This window comes from Gymnodraco acuticeps, unplaced genomic scaffold, assembly GCF_902827175.1.
Source record: "Gymnodraco acuticeps unplaced genomic scaffold, fGymAcu1.1, whole genome shotgun sequence".
Classification (NCBI taxonomy): domain Eukaryota; kingdom Metazoa; phylum Chordata; class Actinopteri; order Perciformes; family Bathydraconidae; genus Gymnodraco; species Gymnodraco acuticeps.
Genome location: NW_022990905.1, coordinates 355,191 through 373,834, shown reverse-complemented (window position 1 = coordinate 373,834; position 18,644 = coordinate 355,191). Strand labels below are relative to the sequence as shown.

Sequence of the window (18,644 nt, the reverse complement as noted above, 5' to 3'; positions counted from 1 at the left end):
CACACCTGAGTGTTCTCAGGTCCGACATTGAGTTATAACAAGTCTTTTGAGACCTATCAGCCGCTGTTTTTGTGGCTCATCAGAATGCATGCGCCACATCACATTAGTCCCCATGTGTGAACTGTGATTTTACTTGGTAATTTTGAAGCGTCTCACTGCCTATACATATTCATGCTGGGCCTATAAGTGTCAAATTGAGATGTCCTTGCAGTGTCCTTGACAGCGAGTTATTAATATTGAATACCTAAGTCACATTAACTAGATGAAGAGCTATACAGGTAATCGCCTGCCACATTCCCCACCCTCTGTCATGGGAACAATTGGAGAAATCATCAAATTGTTTTAGATCTGTGTAAGATAGCATGTGTATCAGGTCAATTATGAAATACTTTCATGTGCACTATAATTATACAGCACAAACATTATGGGATTCCTATTGTATTTCACGTGAGCAGTTTTCCACTTGTTTAACTCATTTAGGAGGCTGCTGACTGTGAGCCCACGCGCTCCGACTTAAAAGCCATAAATCCCAGGGTATTACTCTGAACGCAAACATCTTAACTATTGCAATTCTCCAATCCCTAAATTGGTGCGGCTGTTGTTGCTTGTGGCTGCTTTTTAAAACCCTCCTCCTGCTCCTGAACGGTGTGCAGCCCGGTACCAGAGCTTTGTCTGGCTGCTGTGCTTGATAGGATGCTGGCTGCAGGCGTCTCGTCGCAGCAGCTGAGATGAGGTCGCTGAGATCCTCCCGCTTGTGGCGACGCCCAAGGGCCATCAACACAGCGGGGAGCCCGGGTGCCGGTGAGGTCTCGCACAGCCTCGCCTCGCTTCATGAAAGCCTAATGAAGAGAGGGGGGCTTGGAAACGGTGTTGTTAGACGCCCACAATCCTGCAGCACGGGAGCATGGAGAGGATCAAAACAGCGTGCAGGAGAATTCAAAGAGAGAGCAGAGACACAGAGGCAGGAAATATACGCAAACTTTGCATTTATTGCTGTCCGAAATGAGAAACAAAAGTATTCATCTGTGATTGTCGTTAATAAATAAAAGTTGCGTGTGTACAGATCTTGCCCCATCCCACTCAGAAGCAAAGAGTAAAATACAACAGAGTACAATCATCCTTTATGTAGATTGAATGAAACACTAAATGTAAGGACTCATCTTTGCATGTAAAAATAAGTCCATAATGTCACGTTAAAGTAAAATCAGTCAGTCAATGTGTTACACAATAGCCATTTATCCATTTTCAAAAAAGGTAAATGAAAGAAACAAAAAGGATATGATGCAGAATATTTGCTACTAATCAATGTTGCTGTATGGTACGGTGGCCCTGATGGTCGAAACACAACATTTTCAAAGATACAATTTTTTGAAAACACGAGATTTAAAAAAACACAGCAGCAATGGAGAAATACGACAACATTTCCTATAATCGAAAAATGTAGGCACGTATTGGACATGGATTCCTCAAAAAGTAACATTAAAAAAAAAAGCGTCAACTCTTCAGCAAACGTAATCAATTAGCCACCACTGGGCATTATGGGATATGTGGGCCAGTCTTTGCCCTAAATAAGAAGTATCATCCTTTGCTTAGACTGACAGACGAATCTAATCAGCAAAGAAGGAATCCATTTCAAAGACCTACCTCCCTTTTAATTTCAAACCTTTATTTAACCAGATTGGTCCCATTGAGATCATATATCTCTTTTTCAAGGGAGACCTGCAAAACCTGTTTGTGTTAATGTTGTTGGGTTTTCTGAATTGTGATTGTGTTTTGTGAAATGTTGTTATTGACTTTCAGGGCCAGCGTAATATGTACATAAGAAAGCCTTAATAATTTAAACCGGAAATTCATCATATTCTTTTAAACCACAAATACCATGCACTTCAAACCATTTTCCAAGAACATTTCTTATGATGACTCGTAACCCATAAAAAGTAACCCATAATTAAATGTACTTTCATTTCAGCAACAGCAACTTTGTTCACCATTAGGTGATTATTCCATTTTGGAAGTCCGCACATTTTCAGTGTAAGTAACATAAAAATATCGAACAAATGTTACACACCCAGCACATACATTCAATATAATACAAACTGATATTTCTGCTGGTTTCAGGAAAACATAACCTGGGGCCATGAAATATATAAAATAAAGCAGCTTCTGATTATCTAAAAGAAAAAAACTGTACATATACAATCTTTGGAAATTAAATAACACATTTTTCTCCTCGGTCATCGCTGCGGGGTCCTCAAAAGGACTTCTTTGGTTGAAGGGTCTGTTTGGCGCGCCGTGTATCACCACATCTGATTTAGATTCAAACCTACCACACACCCAGAGACATGCAGGTCCTCTGGGAACCGTTTTTGAGGAGGAACTACAGGAGTTTCTTCTTTCTGCTGCCTCTCCTCTCACTGTACTGAACCTGCAGGGAATACGAACATGAGTCACTGTAAAACCAGAGCAACTTAAGTGTTGTTCTTATTTTTTATAACAATAATCATTTATTTCTCTCCATCTTGCAGCTTTTATTCATTGCAAAACAGATACAATTTTCAATAGAGTTTTGCAGACTTATGACATATTTTTGTAGGCCGATTCAGAAGTTAGCATCTCAAGGGCGCAATTGATAAAAGTCTAAATGGTATTTTCCCATTGGATTTTGGAATAGCCTATTGGAGAAAAAGGATCTGAGAAACACACGTTTATGATACTAACTCGTTTTTTTACGAAGGATCGTCTTCACATAGTAAAACCACTTTATGATTTTTTTAAAGCATAAATGCAATCAGCAGAACCAAAAAGCTAATGTAAGGCTATAAACAGACTTCCACTGCTAAGCTAAAGGCAGCTAATGTTAGGCTATAAACTGACTACCACTGCTAAGCTAAAGGCAGCTAATGTTAGGCTATAAACTGACTACCACTGCTAAGCTAAAGGCAGCTAATGTTAGGCTATAAACAAACTACCACTGCTTAGCTAAAGGCAGCTAATGTTAGGCTATAAACAAACTACCACTGCTAAGCTAAAGGCAGCTAGTGTTAGGCTATAAACAAACTACCACTGCTAAGCTAAAGGCAGCTAATGTTAGGCTATAAACAAACTACCACTGCTAAGCTAAAGGCAGCTAATGTTAGGCTATAAACAAACTACCACTGCTAAGCTGAAGGCAGCTAATGTTATGCTAAACAAAATACCACTGATGAGCTAAAGGCAGCTAATGTTAGGCTATAAACAAACTACCACTGCTAAGCTAAAGGCAGCTAATGTTAGGCTATAAACAAACTACCACTGCTTAGCTAAAGGCAGCTAATGTTAGGCTATAAACTGACTACCACTGCTAAGCTAAAGGCAGCTAATGTTAGGCTATAAACAAACTACCACTGCTAAGCTGAAGGCAGCTAATGTTATGCTAAACAAAATACCACTGATGAGCTAAAGGCAGCTAATGTTAGGCTATAAACAAACTACCACTGCTAAGCTAAAGGCAGCTAATGTTAGGCTATAAACAAACTACATCACAATGTTAGAACAAAACCTGAACATCTCTTAAGGTAACCACAGGTATCTAATACGCAAAAAAAGAACCGTTGATTTCAAAACAAGGGAATAGAAAGGGGTAAAATGCTAACTAATTCCTGCACCACGTTATAAGGGAGAACTACCACTATTGAGCAGGACGACCACAGTCATGCATAGACAGAAATAACAGTGGCTGGCCGAGAAGCTATAGTCTCCGTCACGAAACCCAGAGGCCCAAGGGCATTCAAGAAGGACAGGGAGGAGGCAAATGGGGTCAAACGACTTAAAAGAGAAAAGGATAGACACAGAGAGGATGAGGAGGAGAGACAACAGCGGGTAAAAAGAGAAAATAAAGAAAGGAAAGAGGATACAAGAAAGGAGAATGCCAACAGATCTTTTGTAAATGTTTCATACTTTAAATTGGCCTTAGACAACTTTTCAACATACCACGACTAGTGTTTCCATAATGGTTTTATTGTTGGCACTGCTGTTGAAAAATGAAATCAAGCGTAAAAGGGATTTTTAATTTTATTTAGATTACCAGTGTTGGAATGTCACAAGAACATTTTTTTGAGTGATTTACTCAAGCACCTTTTTGTCATGCTTTGTATTCCATTTGATGCTACTTTATACTTCTACCATTTTATATTTCAAATATGATTAATTATACATTTATTTTGAACCTACAGTTACTATTAACACAAAAATGCATGCTATGCTGATATGATGCAGTATTGTAGTACTAGTCAATAGTATTTAACTTAAATTGGATCAGTGTTGACAAACAACATAAAAATGCTCTTACATGTATTTGTTAGAAATAAATAGAATAATATAATATCTCTAATATAAGAGTCAGAAGAAGAGTCAATCTGCATACTGATAATACTTCTGTACACATTTTTTTTTTTTTAACTCAGAACGTTTAGACTGTAGAATGTTTAGTTTGACTTAAGTAAGGGATCAGAGTACTTATTCCACTACGGCACACTACTAATGTTTATAAATACAATTATAATAATACAATAATACATATCTTTACTATATACACATTATATTTGGGAAAGCACAAATACTGCTGCAATATTTTATATAGTGTTATTGGACTCTTCCTATCGCCTAGCCGTGGGTGTATGCGAGTTGGAGGAGATATCTATATTCTGCTCCTGCTGAGGGGGGGGGGGGGGGGGGGGGGGGGGGGGGGAGTTCATACAGGAGGCAGCCTGGGAACAGCTTGCCCTGCAAAGCAGCTAAAGTAGCAGACCTCCACCGGGGATGTATCACGACCAAAAACACAACAGAAATTATACGGGGCTACATAATTATACAGATGAAGCTAATTATACAGACAAGGGGGAAGAATGCCTGGGAGTTGTTTTAGCGCGAGGCACAGCGTAGCGGGGCTCGGGGATTTTGGGCTTCCTGGCCGGCTTACCTTCTGCACATCTGAAGGCACCCTCGACAGGAAATCAACCACTTCATTGTTGTCGATGCTGTACGGGTTCCGTAATTTCTTGGTGAATTTATTGATGCCTAAAACAGAAATTCACACCCAACGTATTATTAACGCTAGTCTCTTGTGGCTGCGCTCTTTGTTTCCACACAAACAAATACCTGCAGAGGAGGCTCACGCCGTCCGAGAAATATTACTGCTGCAGCCTTTATTCTTCTTTTACTTTCACTGCTTAGGCTGTAATACTTTTAACACCATTAAGATCTGCCTTAACTCATTCAGTACATTATAAGCAGCTAATATTAAGGAGATAATGGGGAAGGGACTCAACAGCCAGAAAATATAAGCAGCAAATATTCCTGGGATGCTATACATCTTATAGACAATCAAAACATGATAAAGGACATATTTTACTTTGTTTAAATAAAGGCCAACAGGCAGATAAACACACAACTTAATAAACTGTGTTTGACACTCACCCCATATTAGAACCACGTATCGAACAGGGACGTAGTACGTGAGGATTGTTGCCGTGACAAAAATGAGGATAGCCAGGCCGGACAGGAATGGCACCGACCAGTTGAAAGTGCTAAAAAGATAAATCATCAGTAAGTATTCCAACTTAATTTCATCTTTGTCTGTAAAATACAGTACTTGTTGTAATAAAAACATGTGGCCCCTCTAATGCAGACTTTATACAGGAGAAGCTTTTAATACATTTCATATTGTGATTCAAGACATTTGAGCTGAAAGCAAATACAGATAATGAGCTGTGATTCATGGTGGTTTGGTAAATTCTTACTTTTTAATCCTTTCCCCAAAGTTAGCGATCCCATCCAGCAGGGTTTGAAGGGTGATGATGGTGTCTTGGATCATGTGGATTTTCTCCATCAGCCCTTTTCTCTCCGACTCCTAGTTAAACCAAAAAGGATCAGAAGTTTATAAACGGTGTATAACGGGAAGGGTGTGTTTTCTGCTCTTATTTGCTGTTTTAGTTGTTTTATCGGGGTATATATTGATTAACCGTTTACACTGCCCTTGTATACAAGATGTGGTATCACATACATATTTTAGGAACATTAATATATGAAAACAATAATTCAATATAAGTAAAACATTTGAAGTAGATACAAGTACAATTTTGTGCTCCTTGTACTTAACTTGGGATTTTTTTAAATGTAATGCTACTTTATACTTCTACCCAACTACATTAATGTACTACCTTCATTTCGTTAATTACTTTACAGATATGGAATAATAATAAAAACAACATGATCAAAACTTAAATAGGACTTGATTAGATTCACAAGATACCCTGCTGTATACAAAGTCATTAGATTGAGTTCCACAGTTACATCTTGATTAACACGTCATTAATACATCAATAACTATCATAGAAACATATCGTATATTTGATTCTAAAATTGGCATATTAAGTGTTATTACTTTTGGTACTTTAAGTATATTTGTCTCAGAGAAAGACACCGAACAGTCTGCAGAATGTAAAGGCAGATTCTCTAACAGCTTCACTGGCTGTGAATTGAATGCTCTTCAGAGTGGGACTGGACTCCACATTTTGATAGAGAAAGGGCACCGTTCTCAGGAACGTCCAGATCCCAGGAGGGAGGATGGCTTTAGAGTAAACAGGAGGAGACTCTGTGTCTGAAGTCTGGCTCTCAGTGCACAGATCTGTAGAGACACGGCTACATGTCCACATCAAACATGGGAGACTGAAGGAGGGTTAGAGGATGAAGAGAGGGGAGCCTGGGGTCTGCGGGCGCTGGTTATCGGGGACTGTTTACTGGCCAAAGCCATGGTCTTTGTCACTATGTGATCTCTGTGATGTCCGTTCGCGTCTGCTCAGAGACACGGAGGGGTCGCTGGCTCCATGCCACCCAGAGGCTGGGGACGGGCCTGGGAAGGGAGCTGCGGAGGGGATCACACCTGGGATATTCATGGTGACCATCAGTCTCTGTAAGACGAATAGTCAAATATCAATCAACCCCCTCACTGCCCTGAACTACTTCAACCAGTTCAGGGTCATGTTCCCACTGAAGACAGTTTGAGAACCACTTTACGCCAGACCATTCAAAACGTCTAGAATAAACTAAAGGAATATTTCATTGACTAAAAAGCATTGTTATACTTTGAACACCAGATTTCCAATGAGCTTTGAAAAAGCATGTCTAAGTGCTGTCATTAGTTCCATATTGTTGGTATTATAGGGCGTGTTAAGCTCAGGGACTTTCCCAAATGCAGCAGAACCTCCCCCCCGCCCACCTCTCTATTAGCATATGAATGTGTTGTGACATGTGGAAGCTGGTCGGTGAGGTCTTCATTAAGCCCGAAACGTCTTTTTAAAATCTTGTGGTTGTCAGGAATCAAAATGCATCTGAAGATTTAGTACTGAATGAAGAGCCCAAAATCATAGATCATAGGAATTTGTCAAAAATAAACTTCCTTTCTTTTCATCAGAAAATAGAGATGCTTAAATGTAAAGAACTGCAAACAAAAGAAACACAGGTACATACCTTCTCATCATCCTCTTCATCATCCCCCACATCCATATTGTCCTGAAAATGAAACAGCAGCTGTATTATAAAGCTGAGGATCTTTTCTACATTATGAACTTAGTCTCATGTTGACGCTGGGACTCTGCATTAACTCCAGTGTGCTGGTGGGGTCGTCCTGTGACAGTGCAGGGATCAGGCTAACCCGGGGTCAGCCTCACAAACACTCTGCAGGACAGCTGACTGACAGCAGGCCGTGTTGGTCTTTGTTCACAACGCACCACGGCAACCGAAGGTGAGACAAATCACACGTCTATACCAGAACATGATACATCAATATCTTTATGTAATCTAACAAAAGGGGAAAAGACCTTCCGATAGAGTAGTCCAGAATTGACGATAAAGTCATCTGAATATTCTCCGACATTAGAATGTGTATTCGATTTTTTTTTTTTAAGATTTCCTTACAAAAAAGATGACTTCTAAAATCATATAATATATCGTTTTTGCATATTTTTTTGTAAACCTGGGACATATACTTGTAAAGTATTGAAATGTAATAATTTCTTAGATACTATCAACATTTCAAGGATTAAATCCGTAAAGCTAAAGTTAGAGGTATTTCTCTGAATAAAAACCCCTTTTCTGGCTCAGTAAAGAATATTTTTTTATATCTTCAAGTTCCCCTATTGTCATCGTATAATTATTGGTACATGAATGAAATGCTCAAACTGACCGGCTCTATTGTGATTGGTCAACCGCTTGGAGATGTCCTTCCCCTTAACCTATCTGATATGTTGGAGCGCTAGCCAATAGCATGTGTGTTCCATAATGATGTCACTATGTTATGGAAGTAATCTAAGTAGCCCAATGGTGGTGTTTCAGGCAGGGGGGTGGGTGGTTGGAGTGTGTATGAGAGAAACTCCCTCTTGAGGGAACACAGGGATTTAAGCCTTTGCAGAACATTGCACCGATACCTATATATCACACTATCAATCAATCAATCAATCAATCAATCAATCAATGTTTTTTTATATAGCCCAATATCACAAATGTTACATTTGTCTCAGTGGTCTTCACAGTTAGTACAGAATATCAGTATGACAATACGACACCCTCTGTCCTTAGACCCTCACATCGTACAAGGAAAAACTTCCAGAGAAAACCCACAGTTTAAAGGGAAAAATGGGAGAAACCTCAGGGAGAGCAACAGAGGAGGGATCCCTCTCCCAGGACGGACAGACGTGCAATAGATGCTGTGTGTAAATTGAAAAGATAATACATTTACAACATAGGTAGTCCAAATGTTTGGAAATGCATGTGTCTATAATAAGAAGATAAATCCACGAGGATGTCAGCAATCTTGTGGGAGCCATCAGGGACACTACAGGAAAGGGACAACTCAAGAAAGCATTTGAGGGCCTCTTTAACAGTAAAATGAAGCACATTGTTGTCTGAACTGCACAGTGTGTATGTTATTTGCTATAACCTATGGTGTGTACTGCTTCTACATACTGAGCACATACAAGATGCTACGTCTTTTTTTTTTTGTAAAACGGAGAGTGGTCACAGTGGGGGGAAAAACACTGAGCTGTGACCTTTTACAGAGCAGAGGCATACAAACTTAGTCTCAACGAGAAGAGGGTAACAGACCAATTACAGTGAAGAAGAGGAAGGATTCAGGACAATAACTAGAGGCGGACTGGGAAAAGAAGAAAGCCGTGTACTGCAAATTAGCTTAGGCTATAATGATATGTTGCATTAGTCTATTCAGCGAGGTTTCTCTGTATTATGTGTTACTTATTTTATTATTATGTAGCTAGGTGCAGATGGTTGCTATGGAAACACAGCAGCTTTTTAATTTTGAGAGAAAAATGGGTTTGAGGTGGTCGTTTTTCTACAATAAATGAAGTGTGAACAGGTAGCAGTAGGTGACTGCAGAGGGAGAGGAAGAAAAACAAGGAGAAGTCCTACGAAGCCGCTCCAGATTCACCACGACCTGAGTCTTTGTACAACTTATAGATAAATAGGTTATTCAATGTGAACTGGAAGCAACAGGTCCAGAAGAAAAAGACAAAGACAAGGAAGAGGATAGAGGGGAAGATAAAGACATAGAAGAATAAGAAAAGAAAAAGTAGAAGATGACACAGATGACAAAAAAGAACAAGATGAATGATAGGAAGAAGACATAGAAAAAGAAGAGGAAGAAAACAAAGGAGAAGACACAGACATAGAAGATAGATGATTATGAAGACGACAAAGAAGAACAAGACAGAAACAGAAGAAGGCTTACAAAGCTAAGCAGGACTCACCACATCCTGGGTTTTTTTATTAAAAGAAAATACAGCAGGTCACGAAGAAAAATAAAACAAAGAAGAACAAGACTAAGATGAAGAAGACATAGAAAAATAAGAAGATCAATAAGAAGACGAATGAGAAGAAGACATAGAAAAAGAAAGAGAAGAAAAAGACGAAGACTAAGGAAGTTGCTACAGCCTCATTACTGCCGTTCTACATGAACTTTTTCTACATGAAATAAATAAAGAGGAGTGTGAACAGGACCAGATGCCCACCTCGTCCTGAGCGACCCGCCCGGAGCGGATCTGGATGTAGTTCCAGGCGATGAGCAGCACCAGGAAGAGGGGCAGCATGTAGAACTCCCAGTTCCACACCGTCACCAGAAACACCTGCAGGCAGAGGTCACACATGAGTGGGGTCACGCTCCAGAGGGGGTCTGGAGTATGAAACAAACTCTTCATTAAGTCCCAAAGACATTTTCCATAGTTCCTGAATCCCCCGCTAGCTAAAGGTTGATCCAATCTGCTATTGATTTAATTAGCAATGGTCAAGCTGATGAAGGCTACCCCAACCATATCAAAGCCTTGTTCCTACGTTCAGTTGTTCTGCATACGCTGTGCGGGGCGACCACTGCAACCCCCCCTCACCCCCCGTATATACATTGACATTAAGTCTAATTGATCCACGTCTCTCATCCTGTGTACATTAAAGACGACCCCGGGGCCCACCGGAGCCACAGGGAGTCCGTGAGTGAATACGTTATTAAGATTTAAAATGCCACTCGTGATGGACATCAGGTTAAAAAAATGGATTAGGGGATAAAGAGTGTGATGTCTCGATTGTGGGGCTAAATGGAAACGATGAAATAATCCCGTCAGAGAGAGGCAGCGCCGGCCAGCATGGCAGCGTGCCACAAGGCGTGGGGAAAGGGTTTACAGGTTGGTGATATGCTAATAAAAATAGAAGTGAACATCTGGTAAAGACATCACTCTCCTCTGAGGCACCAACTGACATAAAAGATGGCATTTTCAAAGCCCCCCAACACCCCCACCATCAGCTTTAATGTGCAATGAGCCAAGCATGCTCTTGTCTGTTATCACAAGCCAAGAACAGGGCCTGGGACAGCAGATGAAACCAACTCCTGACTGAAAGGGTTCGGTTTTATTAGAGAGGACTTTGTGATGTTGGGAGAGCCGGGGGTGAGGGGGAAAGCCAAGTCACGCTTTGGTGGAAATGTATACCTAGCCCATAAAGATTGTCATAATTGCAGCGCATTTCAGCTTGAGAGGTATTACACAGTCTTCGACAGCGAAAAGGGGCTCTGGAAATGTGATCCAGATCGGAGAGAAGAAAAAAAAAAAATCAAAGGCTACCCTAAAGTCGGGAGAGCTACCGGACTGGAGGGTAGCACATTTTCACATTGTAGCAGGATTTCCACGCTAATGCTCGGGGGAAGGGTTTGCATGGCACAGCGGTAATCCGAGAACATAACAAAAAATAACTGACACTATTGTTTAAAGTAGGGACAATATAACTTCTCCTTCTCCTGATGATTAGTAGGAATAATTCTCGAGGAGGATGCCAAACAGTCAGTGAACCAGAATATATATACGCTGCTGGTCATAGGCCAAGGAAGGCTTTAGCAGCAAAAAAAGCAAGGGTATTTATTTGACCAATGCTCTTGCTCCAATATTTTTAAGGACTTTAAAATATGCTGATTCACATGTTTAATATAAACGTTGCCATTAGATCCTGTTGCTGTAAACTGTCATCATCATTGTACCTGGTGCAAAAAGAGTGCATATTGAAAATAGAGTTGAATAATTATATACTAAGTAGTTATGTTTACAACAAAGCTTATTTACACGCATTATGTTAGGTGTGTGCATACTAGGATATAAACAAGAGCTGGTAAAAGACACATCTCTTAGATCAGCAAAATGTACCAATAGGATTATCGCTTATTTTATTGTGCTAATGGATGTTTATTACCTTATCCTGAAGGGATAGTAAACAATGTAAATATGGAGTTCAACCTAACAAATTGTGTATGATGACGTTGCCCATGGGTGGATATTCAAATGTCACATCAGACCGCAAGTCACACCACCCTTAAGAAAATTAACTAATTAGGAAACAACAGCATGTGATCTATAAAAGTTGTATATTTACTGCCAGGTTGGAGGCTTCTCACTAGGATAACTTGCACATTTTAAAGTATACCGACTACACCTTGGTAAAGTACACTGACTGTCTTCACACATATCTGACAATGGGCAGATGTTGCAGGTGGTTGTATCCTGTCATGCCGAGTAAAGCTTTGATTCATTTCTCTCATGTGGCGGTATTAAGTGGGCATTTATTTCTTCTCACTGAGGCTTGAAATGGCAGGGAGCGCTGGTGTGAAAACACAAGTACAGATGGTACTGTCTTTCAAACAGTGGGAGGATGTGTGTGTGTGTGTGCGTTTGTGTGTGCGTGCGCGTGTGTGTATGTGCAGTGTGTGTGTGTGTGTGTACAGTGTGTGCTCGTTCATGCTTGTATGATTTGAGCTTGAGTGTGTGTGATCTGTCAGGTAAAACAACAATATTACACATCATTATAAACTCTTTTATTAATTAATTAACTTAGAGAAGGGGATTGGGAATTCTGTTTAATTTGAGATAACTATGTATTAAAAATATTTTCACTGTGAGCAAAAAGGTCCCAAGTGATCCTCAACTAAAGTACAAAATAAAAAGCATGGCTCAAACCCAGCTACTGTTCAGATAACAGCTCTGTGCGGCAGCAAATTGGACAAACTGTACTCTTGGCTGGCGTACACTATCCATCACCTTTACAAAACTTCAGTGCCATCTACAGGAAGTCTGCGGCAAAAACAAAAAGAACTTTACATGACCCTGATTTCCTGCATAGTTAATGCACAACTTGCTGTATGGCTTTTCAATTGAACTAGATTTGAGAGAGAAATAATGTCAAAAGGACCAACACCCTAACAACTTTAGGGTTTAAAAGGCAAGGCCCTGTGTTTCTGTCTTTGCACTTGTTTAACACTTATATTGAACAATGGGAGGAGGAGAAGAAGCCTTATCTCTAAAAGAGGCTTTTAATTGGACTCCTGTCTGCATAATGGGAACTAAATCAAACCGAGCGCAGATTGAACGGAGGGTTAATGAGTTGTCAGGGAAGTAGAACAAAAATAGACTGTCTCGACTCCACTGGGACGCTACTCTCTTCAGCTGAGGCTTATCTCTGCATCCATGAGACGCACGGCGCTGAGAGCGTCCACTCCGACGCAGAGAAGGGGGCTGAGCCTTTCTATTTTATGCTGAGCCCAACACCGCATTCATTAAGAATCTCGCTGGGAGAGTTCAAGTAGGGGATAGCCGGGCTGCGGTTGTGTTTTTTCCGCAGCTCGGAGGGAAAACAGAAGGAAATGCAGATAGTTTGATAAGAGAGTTAAAGCACATCACCAGGAAGGCTATCAGGCTCCTCTGAACGCTCTTCCATTGGAAGCAGCTTTTGATGTAGTGCAGAGTCGACATGATGGCCCTGAACAGCATCTGAACGCGCATCACGTTCCTGGCTAGAACCTGAAAGAGACACGACATGAACATGCAAAACAAGTAAATACAGCAGTTTACTAAATGGATAAAACACATGTTTCATAAAGTAGAGGTCTGATTTAGTGTTGATACTAACATCCAGTCGACTAGTGTGATAGTGACAGTAGCCTGGCATTAGGGTTGGGGATTACATGCCCCGGGATTTAGCAATAAGGATACAAAAAAGGTAACAGTCTTCCATTATAGGGTTACATGCATCATTACTATAGAACAATACATTTTAAAATTAAGAATGATATATTAGGTAACACATTTAAACACTTCTCAAGACACTGAGCTAGCTATAGCTGATTTCCCAGTTTATCATTATTGCCTCTAGATCAAAGAAATCTTTCTTTGGGTAAAATGAGGTCCACATTTGTGTTGTGAGGAGCTTGCCTACTATTGAGGCAAGCTGATTTGATAAAAATACTTACTTTTCCATAAGCTGTAGTAATATCACATTTTGTTTTAGGAGCAGAAATCTAATACTGGAACTGTGAATCTTAACGCCTACTGCCTGAATTTTCTTTATGGTTTTCATTTTTTTTTATTAGATTAACCTATATGTTCATACGTAGTGTGTGATCTTAGCTGTATGTATTGAACTAAAACGGAGCATTTTCTGTCAGCTCAGATTGTATTCTGCCTTTTGAAACTGTAGTCTGTGCTCATGTGTTTCATTGTTGGTGTGTATAGGCTGTTGCCTAAATATGCTTAATAAAGGTTTCCCTATAAATAAAATCTCTGAGCAGAGGATACATTTTTAGTTAAAGCCATCTTATTGATATTCCCTTTCTCTTGTATTTATTGCCATTGCATTTGATTTTTAATGGAAAGTAATTAAGTTAAATTACTTTTATATTGTAACACTTATAACTAGATTGGTTACTTATTAAAAAAAAAAAGGTTTTAAGGTAATTAGTAATTGTTACAGAATACATTTTTCCAAAGAACCTCCTAACCCTGCCTGGCATTATCGTGGTCAGAGGGGTAAAAAATGTCAATAATCTGACCTGATTGCATCAAGCAAGACTTTCAACATTAAAACAGAAGGAAGCCCCGCACATTGCCATCGGAGTCCTCTGTGCGTAAGCCAATTTTGGCGTTGGCGAACGATGTATTGTCTGACAACAATGAGTCTTTGTGGGAAGTACAGACAGTCAGGCACCCTGTCTTGCACACTGTACATCAAACTAATGTTGCAGGACACTGGACACAAACTCAGTCACTGTTGGGGTCAATTAAAGCTCGATTCAGGCGAAGCGAAGTTGCCATCGTAGCTTTTTAGAGGAAACAACTGACATTTTTTAGGTTCAGGGCCATTTGAAAATAAACGTGGTAACGTTTTAAAAGCTTGTCTTTCACCTTTGTTTGTTATTCTTCTAACTTTTAATTATCCAAGCATCACATCGATATCGTCAAAAGTGCAGTGACCTCTGACCCTTGCCCTCTTTACTGATGCCTGCTAGTAACCTTTGGTGAGTGTTTAGGGCTGCGACCATTATCGATTAATCTGCTCAGTCTTTTTGTTGATATATGATTAATCGATTGGTTGATAATACATCAAAACATTTTTGATACATTTAAACTTTTCTCAAATGTCTTCATATCTTTCATCTTGAGATGCCTTTGTTTTGTCCTACCAACCCGACCCAAAGATAATCAATTTACTAACATAAGAGAAAGAAAAGCAGCAAATATGATGATTCATTTTCTGTCAAGCAACTAATTGATTTATAGACAAATGGATTTAGCACTAAAGAAGTTGAAAGGTATTTGATCCTTCATGTGTTTGCGAATGCTGCTTTAAAAAAAGAAAAACACTTAAAGTAGAATACATAATTCTCCTCCACTAGGGGGCTCTCAGTGACCAAAGATGGAGTTTGGTGGTGTAGTGAAGTAGCATGGGGTCATGGGAGTTGTTGTCTTAACCACAATTGCAGTCATCATCTGGTGCATAGAGGGCTAAAGTTTGCTAGGCTCATTTAGCTTAAAACTTAAGACCGAGACGTACAATGATCTAAATCTTTACTCAGGTTAACGTATATAGTTAAAAAACACCTTAATCTAAAGTCGTATCATAAAATGTAGATACAATTAATGTTCGCCACAACGCTAAGAGGATACGTAGCAATAACATGTGAGCAAAGTAAACGCGCTACCGTGATTCCAATTACAGATATCTACAGGATTGAACCTTTTCTGAAAAGAGATAAGAGGACTACAGTAGTTGTCTTTAGACATTTTAATGCTTAAATGTCACCTGTAAAAACTTCAAAATCTAAATGTATGTTACAAAAATGATGATTCCAAACCCCTGTATTATAGAGTAAATCCTCAGAACTGTTTCAAACCTTTTTGGAAAACTTGGGATTGTCCTCCAGGAATCTTCTCTCCCTTGGTTGGAAGGTTCTTATACTCGCTCTGACCTGATCAAAAGAAAAGAAAAAGATATGAAGCGATGACAAGCGGACAGAATTAGGCCCATGTTTCACAGCCATCACTGCACGCTGAACTTTTACTCACAGGGTTAAAAATAACGTCCACGTCCAGAGTGATGGTGCCTTTCGACAGCCCACCTAAGTCCTCCTTCTTCAGCGGGTAGGTGATCTGCTGTCCCCTGTGGACCTGCGGGGACAGAAAAGGGCATCAGGTGCTGGACTCGTCGCTGCACCTGACCGTCAGTCAAGCTGGATTACATTTTAGCGAGTCTTCAACGCGAGAGAGTGCTATCGCCCTCTTCACTTTAATTTAGACACAGGGTGTAAATAGATGAGTCTATTGTCCGGGTGATGGACTCTCGGGGAGGTAGTGTGTACCGAGAGCAGGGGTATGGCGACTTTTCCCAGGAAGTCTGGCGCCTTGTCTCCATCCTCATCAAAGATAGTCACCACCAGAACCTCATGAATGTCTTTGACAGGGCTGCGGAGACAGACAAATTAGGTCAGGTAGTCCACAAAAACAAGCACACTTTTTACGTCCCCATTTTTCAATGTGTTGTCTAACAGCCTACATGCATTAAGTAGTATTAAAAAGAAAATGTGTCAGGAAAAGGAGAGTCCAACTGACAATGTGAAGACTTTATTCCACTCTGGGTAGAGGCTCTTGTAGATTGTTTGGGACTGCAGTCTGTCGTTCCCCAGCTCCAGCACACAGAAAGGATCACTCTTGCCTGCAGAACAAGAAAACACATTTCAAACTGGGCTCCCTCTGTCCCTGAAATGCGAAAACAAAGAGAACTCAAATCAAAATGTGTGACTACAGCAGCAACGATAAGTTGATTAACCGATTCGTCTATTGTCACAAAAAACAATCAACAACTTTATTAATAATGGATTAAAAGTTGAAGTATTTCTTCATGCAAAAATGCCTCTCAAATATGGAAATGTTTAAAAAAAAAAGTAATTTTATATCAAATTGGAAAGAGTCAACTGGGATTGCAGTTTTACCATTTTCTGACATTTTATTGACCAAACAGTTGATTGATTAGATTAATGTAACAGGCAGATTAACCCTTGATATAAAAAATATGGGATCCTGTGTGTGTGTGTGTGTGTGTGTGTGTGTGTGTGTGTGTGTGTGTGTGTGTGTGTGTGTGTGTGTGTGTGTGTGTTACCGTTTAAATCAGCAGCCATCAAATCTGCAGCCTTGATCACTTTTATTTGAAGGAAACCAACATCACGGAGGTTTTTCAGGGAACTTTTCAAACTCTGTGGGGACAAATGGAGATGAATGAAAACTAGAACACACTAGTTTGTGCACAGTCCTCTAACTTTGGATTGATCACACAATACATGAGTCAGGCTCTGTTTTATCTCAAAATGTTAGGAATGTATCTTGGAAACAAAAAAACAAAATATTTAGTGTAGTAAAACAAATTATATAATAATAATAATAACAATGATTGTGACATTTAAATACATATTACATGTACAAAAAAGTGTATTCTGACTATAAATATGTATTTAATAACTGTGTTTTTTGCATATAAGAATAACCATAAAACCACAGTATCAGTATATACAGATATTACCCACTTCAGTGCTAAATGGACAAGGAATTATGATGAATGTTGTAAGGGCGTTAAAATATGTTTTTGTGAAGCTGTGGCATTCATGACTTGAGGGACAATCACACAAAAAAGCAGTGATTTTGCAAGCTTCAGTCTGTTGTTGGAAAATAATAATAAAGTACTTTGACTAAACATTAAGAGACAACTGCACCAGGCACTCTATAAAGGCATGAAGGGATAAGGGAGTTTCTTTTCAGCGGCTGACTTATAAAATCACATATGTCTGTACTTTCCACAAGCTCTTCAACAAACCAACCGACATTCTCAAAAACATTCCTTTCTTTCAAATGCATTGCCACGATGGATGACACATCTCAAGCAAGTTTCTTTTCATAGTTTCATTTTCTGGCATGAACTGAAACCTGCAGCTGCAACACAGATAAGAAATAGCATCTAAAAACCGATGTCATGTCGACGGTTGAAGTCAAATAAACATTATTTGTAGCTTGTAGACAAGAACAGGAAAACAGGCTTGATGACTGAATTTAAAATGCAGAATGTGATGGTTTGCTATCTCCTGTGGAGTCCTAAATATGTATTCCCTCCTCCTCTCTGTGCATCATCAAGTGCTGTTGAAGCAACCCAACTGAATCTCAAGGTAAAACTACAGAAGGCTGATAAAGAGTACTTTGTTACCAACTCTCAAAACATTCCTTGGAAAATACTGCCATCTCTTGGCCCTTTTAACACAGAAAGTACCGCAAGAATCCTTGGAACAGTTTAGACTTAAATAACCCGGCCTGACTCGGATTTGAACCTGATTATTACATCTAAACATGTTGAATAGCAGATTCCTGGGGCTGACTGAATGCAATATCTTCCACAATGCCTGTTTAATGTCGTAAAAAAAAAATGCTAATGACCTTTTCCCAACTTATTTCCCCGTACATAAATACAAGACTAGTAAAAAGCATCTTAAACCAGCAGTGTTGGAAAGATATTGATAATACAACTATAACAATGTCTTCACCTGTGTCTATTTAAAAAAATTGATTTATGCAGCTGTTAGAGTTTATTATAAAATACCTATTTTTAACCAATGTTTAGTTTAACAAAAAGTACTGTTTCAGAACATTTCGGTTAGGTTAGATTAGTTTGATGATATTTGGTTAGCGTAAGGTGATTTTTAGCTTGTAACGTTTTGGTGTTACGCATTAACTCTCTCCAATTCTAGAAGAGTT

The 18,644-nt window shown here is 39.5% G+C and overlaps 1 protein-coding gene across 8 annotated transcripts in view; it reads right to left on the bottom strand.

Annotated features, from left to right (window-relative positions):
• Positions 1 to 962: 962 nt before the first annotated feature.
• Positions 963 to 18,644, bottom strand: part of mctp2b (multiple C2 domains, transmembrane 2b) — a 72,533-nt gene continuing 54,851 nt past the window's right edge. For 7 of the 8 annotated variants that reach the window (XM_034233744.1, XM_034233749.1, XM_034233752.1 and 4 more), the window contains 12 exons: positions 17,008 to 17,101; positions 16,461 to 16,563; positions 16,211 to 16,313; positions 15,918 to 16,019; positions 15,746 to 15,820; positions 13,257 to 13,376; positions 10,059 to 10,172; positions 7,507 to 7,548; positions 5,778 to 5,887; positions 5,455 to 5,564; positions 4,958 to 5,055; positions 963 to 2,425 (listed from right to left, as the gene is read on the bottom strand). In XM_034233744.1, the coding sequence (XP_034089635.1) occupies positions 2,378 to 2,425; positions 4,958 to 5,055; positions 5,455 to 5,564; positions 5,778 to 5,887; positions 7,507 to 7,548; positions 10,059 to 10,172; positions 13,257 to 13,376; positions 15,746 to 15,820; positions 15,918 to 16,019; positions 16,211 to 16,313; positions 16,461 to 16,563; positions 17,008 to 17,101 (1,119 nt within the window). In that variant the 3' untranslated portion in view covers positions 963 to 2,377. Of the gene's footprint in view, positions 2,426 to 4,957; positions 5,056 to 5,454; positions 5,565 to 5,777; positions 5,888 to 5,914; positions 6,948 to 7,506; positions 7,549 to 10,058; positions 10,173 to 13,256; positions 13,377 to 15,745; positions 15,821 to 15,917; positions 16,020 to 16,210; positions 16,314 to 16,460; positions 16,564 to 17,007; positions 17,102 to 18,644 lie in introns of those variants that run through there. The other variant, XM_034233750.1, reaches the window with a different exon arrangement.